The 13,953-nt window shown below is 54.7% G+C and overlaps 1 protein-coding gene and 1 non-coding gene across 7 annotated transcripts in view; both read right to left on the bottom strand.

Annotated features, from left to right (window-relative positions):
• Positions 1-13,953, bottom strand: part of WDR25 (WD repeat domain 25) — a 136,778-nt gene that overhangs the window by 52,346 nt on the left and 70,479 nt on the right. For all 6 annotated transcript variants that reach the window (XM_036253940.1, XM_036253951.1, XM_036253961.1 and 3 more), the window contains exon 3: positions 6,618-6,765. In XM_036253940.1, the coding sequence (XP_036109833.1) occupies positions 6,618-6,765 (148 nt within the window). The remainder of the gene's footprint in view (positions 1-6,617; positions 6,766-13,953) is intronic.
• On the bottom strand, positions 13,070-13,198 carry LOC118622641. The gene has a single exon (XR_004958101.1). It is a non-coding gene; the product is annotated as a small nucleolar RNA SNORA11 (small nucleolar RNA).

The following is a 13,953-nucleotide window of genomic DNA, read 5'->3' as shown; positions in this document are numbered from 1 at the left end:
CTGATGCTGTCGGCTCCTGGTGATGGAGCCTGTGTTCCCAGCCAGGCAGCATATGACTCATTTTGCTAAAATCAATATCGTTACACTCATCCTCTGGGAAGTATTCAGCCAGCTGTAAATTTAACCATCCTGACTCAAAGCTAACGAGAAAAGGAGATTACTAACTTTCAAATCAAACTCTCTGAATCAGAGACTGGGGCCATGTTGGCAGGTGGGGCAGAGTCCTGGAGGGTCTGGCAGGCCTGAATGTTCCCTCTGGACGAGCCCGCAACCCCGCAGCCCCTGGGATCCTACGTGTGAAGTCGGGCCGAGACAACGGGCCTCGCTGTGGGAGTCAGAAACAGGAGGGAAGACAGTGCAGAGGCCCGACGGGCAGCAGCTGCGGCGCCACAGCCACGGAAACAAGAAACAGCGGTTGCGGCAGTGATTTCCCGACATCAAGTTGAGCCACTGGACTTAATGGTCTGAACAAGACTGAATTTTCCAAATTTCTTTTTTAAACAAGGTGTTCCCCAAGTTGCTCTCCTGGGACTCAGAACTCACCCCCTGGAAAGCGAGCATGCCGTGCCCACATCTGGGCTTCAGGGTGCATGCCGGAGGGGGACCGAAGAGGGCACCGGACTGCAACCCGACCACAGCACACACGGAGACACACGTCTGCACTGTGCATCATGGTAACGAACGCGCCGCTGCCGCGGGCCGAACACCAGCTGTCCTTGGCCCAGGCGGCTGGCGCGAGACAAGCTGGAAGAGGACAGGAGGGCGCCTGGGAGGTGGGGGAGACCTCTGGGCACCTTCCGAAGCGTGAGGCACGGGCTGGCGGGGTGTCTTACTGGAGTTCACGGACACCTGACTTAATGTCCACGCCGAGGGTCAGCCTCTCACCGGGAAGCTGTGTGGAGAGGGGAAAACAAGGCTGAGACTCTTCAGAGAGAGAGCAAGAGTGGCTGTGGGAACGGGGATGGTCGTCTGGGGCTGGAGAGGGTGTGGCCTTGAGCACAAGAAGTATACAAGAGGCTGGGAGAGGCTTCAGTGGAGGGATGAGCTTAGAAGTGGGGTCACAGAGGACGGGGAAAGGCAGGGGAGCCTGGGGGTCCCACCTGCATCAGTGGGAGGGAGAGAAGTTGGTAGCTTAGACCTCACTGTGCTACTGAGCCCCTCGGAGCCTCGTGTCTGGATCTAGCAGCACGACCCCTAGGGCCCAAGGAGGGAACACACATGGGCCTGCGCCACCAGGAGCTCCATACACACGCTGCCGCAGGGGCCACGTCGAGCCTCCACTTGCTGGGTCCTTGCCTCCTGGTCTCCAAGGTGCCTGAAGGATGCCTCACCGAGCCCCTCTGGGATGTGCTGGGGAACACAAGGTCATGGCGCTCAAAAGCCTGAGAATGGAGGAGCCCAGGCCCCTCCTCGAGGCCCAGCGGGGTGGTCCCCTCTAAAGGATTAGCCAACGGGGAGCCTCTTCTGCGGCCCCCCTCTGAAGCCCAGTGAGCCTTGGCACTCTTCGCCAGGGTTTTAATTTGGATGCCACTCATCCTTCCTATGCCAAGTGTTCTAAAACCGTCAGGGCTACTGTTTCTCCTGCTGGAGTGGCAGCTGTCGATAGCCAGAGAAGCATCCTTCAGCCGGTCACTTAATCAGAATGATCAGTCGAGATCCGTCTGGGCGCGCCTTCCTCCTAGCGGCCCCGCGGTCCCCTCTGCAGGTGGCAAGCCAGCTGCCCTGGCGAGAGCCAAGTGGGCTCCCCCAGAGTCGGCCTGAGCAAACGGTTTGTCCACAGCAGGAAAACAAATGGGGTGAGGGCCCGCCACTCCCGAGTGTCAACAGCCGAAGCCTCAGGCTGTCACACAGCCTGGAGCGGGGCCCAGCTGTGTCTTCGCTGGCAGCGTGGCCTCCAGCAGCTCTCAGCCTCAGCGTGAGTTAGTGACATGGGGATGGAAACACTCCCTCACAGGCTCCTGTGGGGACTCTGTGGGGACGAGGCACAGGGTCTCGCGTCCATTTACTCATCGCAGCCTCACAGGCCTGGCCCACAGTGGGCACTCAGCCATCTGCCATCCGTTTCCGGAGGCATACCTGTGATGGGGCCCAATCAGGATGCTAGAGCTAGGGGTGCACTGGAACACCCTTCTCGGAAAACAAGAGAAACGTCATTTATGGGCCCAGACCCAGCTGGCCATCATCGCCATGTACCATGACCCCCCCACCACCACCCAAAGACGGGGACACCCAGAGCAGCAGCAGCCAGCCAAGGGCTGAGGACAGCAAGGTTGCAGGCAGCAGGGTCTGAGTGAGGAGGAAGCCCAGCCCACACAAAGGGCGCACGCCGTCCCATGGGAGGAAGAAGCCGCAATCCCACCAGCAAGCCATGTTGTCATGGAGAAGCGAAACGTGGAAGAGAAGCTGGGACTTCCTCCCAGTCTGCCTGGACCACACATGGGACCACACGTGGGACCACGAGGCACATGAGCAAGCCAGCTCATAAAAACATGGAGGCTTTGGGAACTGAGTCCCCAAAGCTGCCCCACTTGGGGAAATGGCCCAGCAGCTGGGCTCTCTGGGCCCTCAGCAGGAACAAGGCCATTACCTCCTACCGTCCGAAAGGCCTCATGGGGCAGGAGCAGAGGAAGGGAGGGGCTCCCTCTGCGGAGGCGCCGCCATGCCAGGCCTTCCGCTGTGTCTCTGCACAGCTCATCTCAACAACCCCACCCGCCAGGCCCTGCCCCCTTCACAGATGGGGAGACAGAGGTGAAGGAGCCTCGCCGAGGACCCGGCTACGTCTGCACCCCACCCACGCTCCCGCTCCAAGTGTGCCTTCAGCACTGGGAGCTGTGTCCCAGACGGGCAGGACACACACCGGCAGAGCCGACCGTGGCACAGGAAGGCCAGGGTCCTGGGGCTCCTGGGAGAGGATCGGCCCCTCTACCTCAGAGGCTGGAACAGCCAGGCTGGGGGGCACTGCCCAAGGGCAGGGGCTCACCGTGCAGGAAACCAGCACGCTTAGACCTGAGCAGCTGGCCGGGGACCCTGGGAAGGCTGGCTGACTTGGTTCGCAGGACGGCCGACTCATGAAGCGGCGACACTCGGGCCCTGGTGGAGTCGGCTGGCGTTCCCTGAGGCCGCCTCAGCCTAAGGCACCAGAGACATTTTGTTAGGAAGATTACAGATGCAACGAGAACATCAAAAATAATTAATCTGTGAGCGGATTTTATTTAAGTGTTGATTCATGGTTGCGCTACAAGCCAACGGCCCATCAGAACTATAAATTAACAAGATAAAATGTTGCTGGCCCTCCATATTTCAGGCCGGGTATTGACATTCTAGAATCCGCGGGTTTCTAACTGCATTGATTGAGGACACCAGGACAAATGGTCTTGGCGCCCAAGTCCCATTAAGGACAATGGCCACCGAGTGACTCATTCCCGAAGCACCGCAGTGAGAACACCCTGCCTCGCCTTCTCCTGGAAGGGAGCTCTAATCAGATTGAAACAAAAAAGCCAAATCACCGAGGGTGGCAAGAGGCAGAGCCAGTGAAGAGGGAGATTGGACTCAGCGGTGAGAAAGGATGAGCCATCGAACCAGGCCGCCGACAGCCATAGGGCTGCACACATCTACCCGGCCTCTGCCAAAGACGCAGCAGCACGGCCTCGTCAGGGGACGGGTGCAGACCGGGTGGAGCAGCACTGCCACCCCAGTGGCCCCTGAGGGGTTGGACTGCCCAGCAAGGGCCAGCCTCAGCTCTGTCTCATCTACCGCCCCGGCCAGATGATGGACACACGGACCACCAGGACAGACCCCCGCCTCTAGGAGCGCCCACAGTAGCCAGGGAGACAGACACGGAAACCAACAACCCCTTCAGCAGGAGAGGCTCCATCTAGGGACTGAAGGGCTTCCCCAAGGGTGAGATCCCAACCCCTCATCCCTACCGCCCCAAGGACAAAGGACACCCAACATGCTCACCACTGTACCCCAGCACCAGGCCCTGCATACAGCAGGTGCTCAATACGTGCTGAATGAAAGAAAGTGGGTCTTCAACAGGTGAACCCGTGGTGCATGCCATTGTCAGCAAAGGGGGTGCATGGAAAAGTCCCCATCATCTCCCAGACTGTACGGCAAAGCTCTGAAGGCAGGGCCATGTCCTCCCTCTGCCTCCCACCGGGCACACCACAGCTGGAGGGGCACACGGGGCGGGGCCAACAGCTCCCCTCCAGCCACAGCTCTACCAACAAGGGCCCGGCAGCTGCCCCCCTCCTGCAGCGCTCCTTCGGCCGCAGGCACACCCAACCAGCTGCCACTGCCAGGGACCTGCCCAGAGTGCTCTAGCCTAGCCGTGGCCCCCTACTGCCACCTGCTGTGGCAGTCCCCAACTTGTCAGGCAGGAGGACTCTGAAAGTCTAAAAATGTCAAAACTGCCCCCCACACACACAAGAGCAGTGTCTGTTTAACATCCATCGATTAAGAAGATCGAGCATGACAAGGGGCCACTAGGAATCCATTAACGTTATCAAATGAACTTATATTTGATTAGCCCACAGCATCACCAGCATATGAAAAGCATCACTTCACTCCGCAGGCGGTGGTGGCACCCGTGGGTACTCAGCGACCCAGCAGCGGGGAGCAGTGCCTGAGGAATATGCGTCCCACAGGCCTGGAACTTCATGAACCTCAGGCTCCTATTCCTGCACCCCAGACTCAGCTCCCCCAGCTCCCTGGAACCCCACACTTCCACACACACCACACCGTTCGTGCTCCTGTGACAACTCTGTCCTCATTCCATCTGCTGAGAACTCACTTCCCTTCCTGCTCAACCACGCCCCCGAATCCCGATTCTCTGCCCCCCTAATTCCTGCTTCAGCTCGAGTTCCTCCAGGAAGTTTTCCTTGATCTTCCAGGCTAGATGTTCCGGTAGCTCCTGTCTCTCTGCGTCACGTAACCTGGGATTCTCTCTGCACTTGTGTGTCTCCCAGCAGCCACGAGCTTCTCCAGGGCAAGTGCTGGGCCTTGTCCACCCGTGTCTCCGATACTGAGCAGGGCTCACTGAACACACAGCAACAGAGCGCCAGGTCAGGCAGCAGGTTCCAGAGCCGGGAAGACCTGCACGCACCCGGTCCGTGCCTCTGGGCCAGTGTGTGAAAGAAGGTTCCGGTGGCACCAGCCTCTACGGGTGAGTGGGGCCAAACGAGACCCACGTGGAAGTCTGTGGAAGAAGGCCGAGCCCACAGTGGGTGCCCGGGCCAGCGCCCGCTGCTGTCACTGCTGTCATCACTGACCCAGTCGTCATCAAGTGACACCAAACCCACTCTGGCCGAGTCCTGACCCCTCGTCAGCCCTGTGGGACTCCCAGTAAGACCACAGACAGCCAGGTCAGGGAGACACTCATCGAGAACACCATCCCCTTGGCATCGAGGAAAGGGCACGGATTCTGCAGTTGCACAGACACGGCTCAAGTTCCCGTGTGACATGCACCACCCGGAGGCTCTGGGCAAGCTCCTCTCCTCTTTGGCCTCAGTCACCTCCCCTGTAAAATGGGGGAAATAATCACAGCAGCAGGCCCAGGTAAGGAGTGACATGTCATGTGCACAGCCTGTGGCACAGGACCAGCCACTGACACAATCGCCAGCCATGTCACCACCCTCACTGAGCAGGCATGGGACTCGGGCAGCGGAGCTGCATGGCTACCCCTCCGCAGCCCAGGGGACAGGGACACTCGAGGTGGGAGACCAACCTCACAGCTACCCCAGCCACCACTGCCTGACCTCTCTGCGCCTCCTCCAAGCTGCTGGGAGGAGCTGGGTGGTCTGACCCCAGGGTCACCACCTCTGCTTGCTGGGCCCCAGGAGAGGTGCAGACCCCAGCACCACCACTGCTGGGCCAGGAGGACGGGGACTGCCCGCAGGCTCACGGGACCCTCCAGGGCCTCTCCTCCTGACTCTGACAGTGGTTCCCAGCAGAAGACTGACGCAGGAGGAGCCCAGGGAGGGGAAGGCAGCACCCTGAGAGTCAGGGCAGAGGTCTGAGCCCAGTTCCACACCCCCTGGGTGCGGCACGGTTAGGTGCTAAGGGTGCCCACCAGCAGAGCTCAGGAACCAAGGCGCCCGCTGACGTCTGTCTCCTCACCCTGTTGGCCCAGCCCCCTTCGCACTGGCCCAGGCCCGTTCGGATTGGCCCAGGCCCGTTGGAACTGGCCCAGCAGGATTCACCACGCCCAGACTCCAGGGCCCTTTCAGTGTGGGCGCTGAAGCAGGACCCCGTGAGCCGAACTCGCTGCTCACAGCCTTTCGCGGTGACGAGCTGACAGGAACGCCAAACTGATTCCGACCAGAGGACACTGTGATGAAGCTGAGTCCATTTCAGCACAAATTACATGTCAGAAGTTGATTAAAATGCCACCTCTTTATCCGGTCCACAGCCTGGGGCTGAGACAACCCTGGGGCTCTGTGTCCTGGGCAGGCAGCACGAGCCCAGCCCAAACCCTCTGTGGAGAGCCTCGGTTCCAGCCCTAGGGCCCATCTCCCACGGCCCCAACACTGGCTACAGACCCGCCGGGAACTTCCCAAGAGGGAAGCTGACTTCGTTACAGACGGGGTGCCTCGGGGTCACAACACAGAGAAACACACCTGTTTCGAGGTCTGTGAGGTGCAGGGCACAGTCGAAGCCGCCGCTGAGGATGCGCTGGCCGCAGGGAGACCACCGGGCGGCCCGCACCGCCTCACTGTGCAGGGAGTAGGTCTGCAGGCAGCTCCCCGAATCCACGGCATTCCACACCTAAGGGGCAAGCACAGCACCAGAAGTCAGGGTCAGACCTTGGCGGGGGGGGGGGGGGGGGGGGCTGGTCTCTGGCTCAGCTCAGGTTCAGGTCCTGCACAGGGACAAGGGTCTTACAGTGGGACTCGAGTCCCTTCATGCTCCATCAAACAAGAACTAGAAGCTAAACTTTTCCTCATACAAATGTAAAGTCTTGGGGCTGGTGAGTTGAGGGGAAGCATTCCCCAAAAACTTTTCAGGGGTTCAAGAAGCCCACAAGAAAACAGCACGTCCCACGTTCTGCCGCTCAGCGGCCCACATTCCCAGTTCCGCCCAGTCTCGCCTGCATCTCTGACATCTGTCCTCCGAGACGGGACTTCTCGCCCCGTTGGGGACTATCTTCACAGGTCCCACTACAAAACTAAGAGCCAAATAGGAGCCTGTCACACCTGTGCTCACAACTGGGCAAAGGCAAACGTCTGCCTGAGGGGAGGGAAGGTACTGTCCCTCGTTCCCACCTGGGCTTTCCAAGGGGAAATGAGGCTCGTGGCAAAAAGCAAACCCCACCCCCCCCGCCATACACTTACTGGCCTCTGAAATAGGTTGTTAAGCCCGCAAGTACAGAACTGTGCGATCCAAGAGCCAAGGCCACTCGGCGCATGGGGGCCTGGGTCCAGCTGTCACAGGCGCTCCCAGGAAACCCACGCGCCACCCGGGGCCTGGCCTCACCTGCCACCCGCTGGCTCAGAGGCTGGAACACAGGAAGCAGCAAGAGCACCAGCAGCAGCAGGTGGACTTCAGGGCCCAGTGTCTCGCGCTGCCGGCCTCGGCCTCCTCCTCTACAAAGTGGGAAAAGAAGAGCCCCTGCCCAAGGGCAGTGGGGAGCAAGGGGTAGAGAGTGGGGTCGTGGTGCTGGTGGGCACGCTCCTTGGGGCTGGCAGGCACGCAGTCTTACCAGCAGAATTCCTAGACACTCTCTCAGCTGCATCCGAGAAGCCACAGGCACCCACGAACCTGATCCTAGAGAGAACCTTCCTTTTTCACAGTGAGAGCCCAGCCTGTGTGGCTCAGTGGTTGAGCGCTGACCCATGCACTAAGAGGTCACCAGTTCGATTCCCAGTCAGGGCACATGCCCAGGTTGTGGGCCAAATCCCCAGTGGGGGGCATGCAGGAGGCAGCCAATCAATGTTCTCTCTCATCAATGTTTCTATCTCTCTCTCCCTCTCATTTCCTCTCTCTCTAAAATCAATAAAGGAAAAAATATATATATATATTTTTTAAATCCTCACCCAAGGACATTTTTGCATTTATCTTCAGATAGAGTAGGAGGGAGAGAGGGAAGAAGAGAGAGAGAGAGAGAAAAACATCGGTGTGAAAGGGACACATCGAGTGGCTGCCACCCACACGACCCCAACTGGGGCCGGGGACAAAGGTACATGCCCTTAGCGGGAACCGATCCCCGGGCCTCTCTGGTCCATGGGCCGATGCTCTAACTGCTGAGCCAAACCGGCCAGAGCAATAAAGGAAAAATATTTTTTTAAAAAGAAGAAGAAAGAAAAGAAAATTCATCCTGAAGCTTGTTGAAATGCAAAGGAGCAGAGTTCTGAAAGCACGTTTACTGGGCATGTGAGCGCCTGGGCTGAAGAGAACCAGAGGCCAGGAGAGGCCTTCCAGGAATGTCCAGAGAGCTGAGTTCCCTTCTTCCTTCTTAGGGGCCCGGGGCTGGGGCTGAAAACTGAACAGCCAAAAACAGCAGCATTTACATTTAGAAATAACAGAAGAAACAGCCAGAGCCTTCAAAGTGGAGTGGGATTCATGGCAAAAGGGCAGAGTGCAGGGGACTGCTGTTTGGTTTGGTTTTTTTCAAAGCTATGCACAAGTCTGACTTTAACAGAAAAAAAAATAATAATAAAGTAAAATTAATGAACTAAGATCAATCGGGTTAACATGGCTAAACAGTAAAAAAAAATACTGAGTACATAGGTCAGGCTGCTTATATATAGTATGATGCCATCGAAGTTTTAAAAACACACAAAACGCCACCTCACACCCACTGGGATGGAGTCTGTCGGGAACACCAGCGCTGGCGAGCACGGGAAGCTCCTGGAACCCTGCGCACTGCTGGGGGTGCAGAAGGGTCCAGCCACTATGGAAAACAGCATGCAGTACCTCAAAAACTAAACACAGGATGACCACAGGACCCCACAATCCCACTGTGTGCCCAGAGAAACCGACACGAGGGTCTCAAAGGGATACGTGCACACCAGTGTTCAGCCACTTGACTCCCGGCAGCCAAAGGCGGACGTGGCCATGTGTCTGTCGACAGACGGAGGGACAAGAGGTGGTCCATCCATACAGAGGTTCTCTCACAGGCTACAGCATGGGTGGGCCTTGAGGACACTATGCTGAGTGACACCGGCCAGTCACAGAAGACAAACGGCGTATGACCCCACTCTCCGGGTTCCGAGCAGGGACAATCACAGAGCTGGAGGGAAGCGCAGAGGCTGCCGGCGCCTGGGAGGGGCGGGGGAGTGCTGCTGAACGGGGACAGCTTCAGTTCCTCGAGATGAAAGGCCCCTGGAGATGGATGATGGCAATGACCGCAGGGTAATGTGAACGTACTTAACACCACTGAACCACACACTTAAACGTGGTGAAGGTGCTAGGTTTTATGTTCTGTGTCTTTCAACACAATTTAAAAAATACACATGAAGCAAAACTCGATCGTGTTTATTTATGCATTCGCAGTGAGACTACAAAATATGCACGGGTGGGTGGTCCTCCTGGGAATGCAGGGAGAGGGGCAGGGCAGAGGGACCGGAGGGAGCTACGGAGCTACGAACTCTACTCCCTCTTCCCGCTGAAGAGAGGCAGAGGCGGAGAGCGAGACTACGGATCTGTTCTGAAGCAAATACGCCCAGATGCTGCTATCTGTTCAACTCATTCATGTATGCCCTCGCTCGGCACACACTTCCTGAGTACCTGTTATTAGCCAGGCATTGTTCAGCAGTAAACAACTAAGACAAACCCCCTGCCTTCGAAGAATTTACATTCTAGTGGGGTCGACAGACACTGAACAAAAGGAACCAGCGGAACCCATGTAGTGTCTGAGGCAGTGATAAAGCCTGGCATTCTGACAAGCAAGCGGGAAAAGGAGAAGGTGCTGACTGACGGCTGGGAAGGGCCCCCGGGAGGAGGTGGCTTTGTGGAAGGGAGCTATACGGACACCAGGGGAAGAACCGTCCAGCTGGGAACAGGGCCAGTCTGGCTGCAGTGAGGGAGAAGAATGGGGGTCCAGGGAGACATGAGGAGCTTCTGGGAGAACCAGGGGCAAGGAAGGACAGCCTGGACCAGCTGGAGACAGTGGAGAAGGGGCCTGGCTTGGAAAGGAGAGCCCACAAGACTTCCTTGGCTTGGAGGTGGGTAGGGGGCAAGAGAAAAGTCCAGGCCAAGTCCTCGGGTCCCGCCCTAGCACCCCGAGGAAAGGACGGCCAGGGGTGCGTCCAGTGAGAGGAGCTGCAAGACTGAGGAAGACCAGGGGCTCAGTGCTGATTGACAGAGAGCGGGGCAGCTGGATACATGAGTGTGAGGTCCAGGGCGGAGGCTGAGCTCTGGGGGTCACTGTCACTGACGGTGTTTCAGTCATGAGCTGGAATAAACGTAGACAGCAGAGAGAAGGCCCAGCACTCACGGGTAGGGGCGCGAGCGAGGAGGGTAAGGAGAAACCAGGACAGGAGTTCGAGAAGGAGAGGCCAACGAGGTGGGGGAGAAACCAAGACGGGTATCCTGGAAGCTGGGGAAGAGGCAGGCCAGTTGGGTCCGATGCTGCTGACACGTCGATCAGATAAGAACTGGGACTTGGACCCTGGATTTTACCATCTGAGTGGTGGGTATACAGGTGTCTGTTATGTTACTTTCTATACTTTTGATTATGTTTAAAATATTTCGTTCTTTATAATGTTAATGAAGAGGAAGAGAAGGGCAAAAACGAAGGGAGAGAGGAGGGGTGAAGGAAGGAGAAGAAAGAGTGAGCAGGAAAAGAGGAGAAGAAAACAGCCCTGGCCGGTTTGGCTCAGCAGTTAGAGCGTCGGCCTGCGGTCCAGAGACCCGGGTTTGGTTCCCGCTAAGGGCACGTACCTCGGTTGCCGTTTGTCCCCGGCCCTGGTTGGTCGTGTGGGTGGCAGCCACTCGATGTGTCCCTTCCACGTCGATGTTTCTCTCCCTCCCACTCTATCTGAACAAAAAATGGAAAAATGTCCTCGAGTGAGGATTAAAAAAATTTTTTAAAAAAGAAAAGAAAGCAGGGGGGATGGGGAGGAAAGAGGAGAGGAAAATGGGCGGGGGGGGGGGGGAGAGGATGGATCGTGGTCAGAATCAAAGAAAGAAGTGAGAAGAGACCTCTGAGGCATCAGGACCGAAAGCAGCAAACCGGGAAGTTTGAGGTCCTGGCCAGGGCGCCTCCCGAATCCCGGATGGAAACATGTTTAAAAAAAATTCGTCAATCTGTCAGTTGTCCTGATGACTCCCCTCGGAAGTGAAAAACACACACTTGGCTCTCCTGGCTGATATACACACAACAATAGTGTCGGAATCGATGCAGATCAGTCAGCCACCCCTCCAAGCTACCCAGGGTGGAGGGGAGAAGCAGCCTTGCTAATCGTTCTCCCTAATTGAATTTAATGTTTACTGTCAGGTTTTAAAGATTAATTCCCAAACACCACAGCAGCCTGCAGTGTGCACCTTTTTCCAATTAGGTAATTAAAGACCCCAACCTGCCTTCGTGGAATTAAGGAGTCAGGTCTTCTGTCAGATGTTCTAAGATGACTTGACGTATTAACTAGACACATTCTGTGTCCAACAGAAGTCAGATTTGGAAAGAACGTGACAAGTAAAACGCAGTGCTTCTCGTCCAACGTTTCCTGCGGTCTCCAGGTCCTGGTTACTAAGGCATGGTCCCACCAGTTCTCAACGTCTCTTAAGACCTATTTTTAGCCCCAGGTTTAGCCACAGGTCACATTCTTCCTGCCTACCTGCCTTTTGTTTTTTATTATTAAAACAAATGCAATCTCCTTATACAATATTCAAATTATACAGAAGTGCAAACACCAAAATGCCATAAAAATCAACTATGGCCCTGGCCAGTTTGGCTCAGCGGTGAGAACGTCAGCCCGAGGTTCGGTTCCCGCTAAGGGCACTTACCTCAGTTGCAGTTTGTCCCGGGCCCCGGTTGGGGTCGCGTGGGTGGCAGCCACTCGATGTGTCTCTCTCACATCGATGTTTCTCTCTTTCTTGCCCTCCCCCTCTATCTGAGGATGAATGCAAAAAAATATCCTCAGGTGAGGATTAAAAAAATAAATAAATAAAACATTTTTTTTTTAAAAAAGAATCGACTACAGGATTGCTGTGAACAACATTGGAAATAGGTCTGCTCTGGGGGGGGGGGGAAGTCAAAAAAATAAAAACATAAAGAAGTAAATAAGATTCACTGATAATACCACCACCTGGAGATAATGGCTGTCAGCCTTCTGGGTGAATCCCTACCTCCCATTTGACCCTGCCGACCCTGCCTTGGGGACCCTCACAGTCAGCCCTGGCTCTTGGTCTCCCTTCCATCTCTCGACCCGTTGCCCCAGGATATCATTCCAGAGACCACTGCCAGACTCACACAGCTCAGCACAAGCCTGTGCAGACAGGGCCCAAGCCCTCCCAGGCCATTTGTCTGCAAAAGATTTGGAAACTTTGGGGGGCGGGGAGGCTCAAGGGCTGAAATTGCACTGCATCTACACACCAATCTGGGTAGACATCTTAACAATATTGACTCTTCTGATGCCTGAACAGGATATATCTCTTCTTTTACTTAGGTATTCTTTAATTTCTCTAAGCAGTGTTTGCTTGGTTTTTTAATTTTTTTTTCCTTCATTGATTTTAGAGAGAGAGGAAGGGAGAGGGAGAGAGAGATGAAAACATCGATGGAGAGAACATAGATTGGCCACCTCCTGTATGCCCACCACTGGGGATCGGGCCCAACAACCTGGGCATGTGTCCTGACCAGGAATCGAACCAGCCACCTCTTCGTGCATGGGTTGGCTCAGCCGCTGAGCCACACCGGCTGGATCGTTTGCTGTGTCTTAATGAAAAAGTCTTACACACCTTTTTGTCAAATTATCCCTAATTTAATATCTGGATAATATTGTAAATGGTATTTTTAATTTTAGTTTCTTCATTTCTAGTATGTAGAAATACAATTAATTTTTGTATACTGACCTTGAATTCTGAAACCATGCTAAACTTAGTTTAAGATGTTCTGGGTTTTTTTCCCTCTTCCATGTATAGGTTGTAATGTCACAGGGAGGTCATAGTATCTTGCCACCTGTGAGGAGTAAACCTACATTCCTGTTGGATGTGTTATACACAGAGGAGCCATTCTTCAGGCACCCTGCTCTCATCACATCCCAAGAACTTTTGTTTTTTTTGTAGGTTCAGAATTTTCTACATAGACAGTCATACTATCTATGAATAAAGATAGTTTTGCTTCCTCCTTTCCAACGCAGGTACCCTTTGTTTCCTTCTCTTGCCCTATTGCACTGGCTACCATCTCCAGTACAATGCTGAATAACACAGTGAGAGTAGACATCCCTGTCTTGTTCCTGATCTTTCAAATCAGTGATCTCCATTAAGCTTCTCCTTTAAAACATAAGAAAAAGAAGGGTAAACTCAACCCAAAATAAGCAAAAGAAAGGAGATAAAGATAAGAGCAGAAATAATTTTAAAAAAAGGGAGGGGGGGTGATTTGGAGACAGGCAGGCATAAATGGAGAACATCATGTGAACACGTGACAGCCATCCATGAGGGTCTGGAGCAGGTTCTTCCTTCCCTACTGATTGATTGATTGAATGAAAGATACACTTACTCATTCTTACATTAAGTTATAACCAAGTAGGATCCGTCCCAGGAATGCAATGTTTACTTAATATTTGAAAATCAACCAATGCAATTCAGCATATAACGAACTATAAAAGAAGAACCATATACTGTTCTCAAGAGATACAGGAAGAGCTTTTTAAAAAATACGTTTTTATTGAATTTTTTTTTTTCAAAGAGAGAGAAACATTGATGTGAGAAACATTGATTGCCTTCTGCATGTCCCCTACTGGGCATCGAGCCCACAATCTGGGCATGTGCCCTGATTAGGAATCAACCTGGACTTCT

The sequence above is a fragment of the Molossus molossus genome, unplaced genomic scaffold (genome assembly GCF_014108415.1).
Source record: "Molossus molossus isolate mMolMol1 unplaced genomic scaffold, mMolMol1.p scaffold_m16_p_1, whole genome shotgun sequence".
Classification (NCBI taxonomy): Eukaryota; Metazoa; Chordata; class Mammalia; order Chiroptera; family Molossidae; genus Molossus; species Molossus molossus.
The sequence above is the reverse complement of the archived record's forward strand: the minus strand, read 5'-3'. Positions and strand labels throughout refer to the sequence as shown.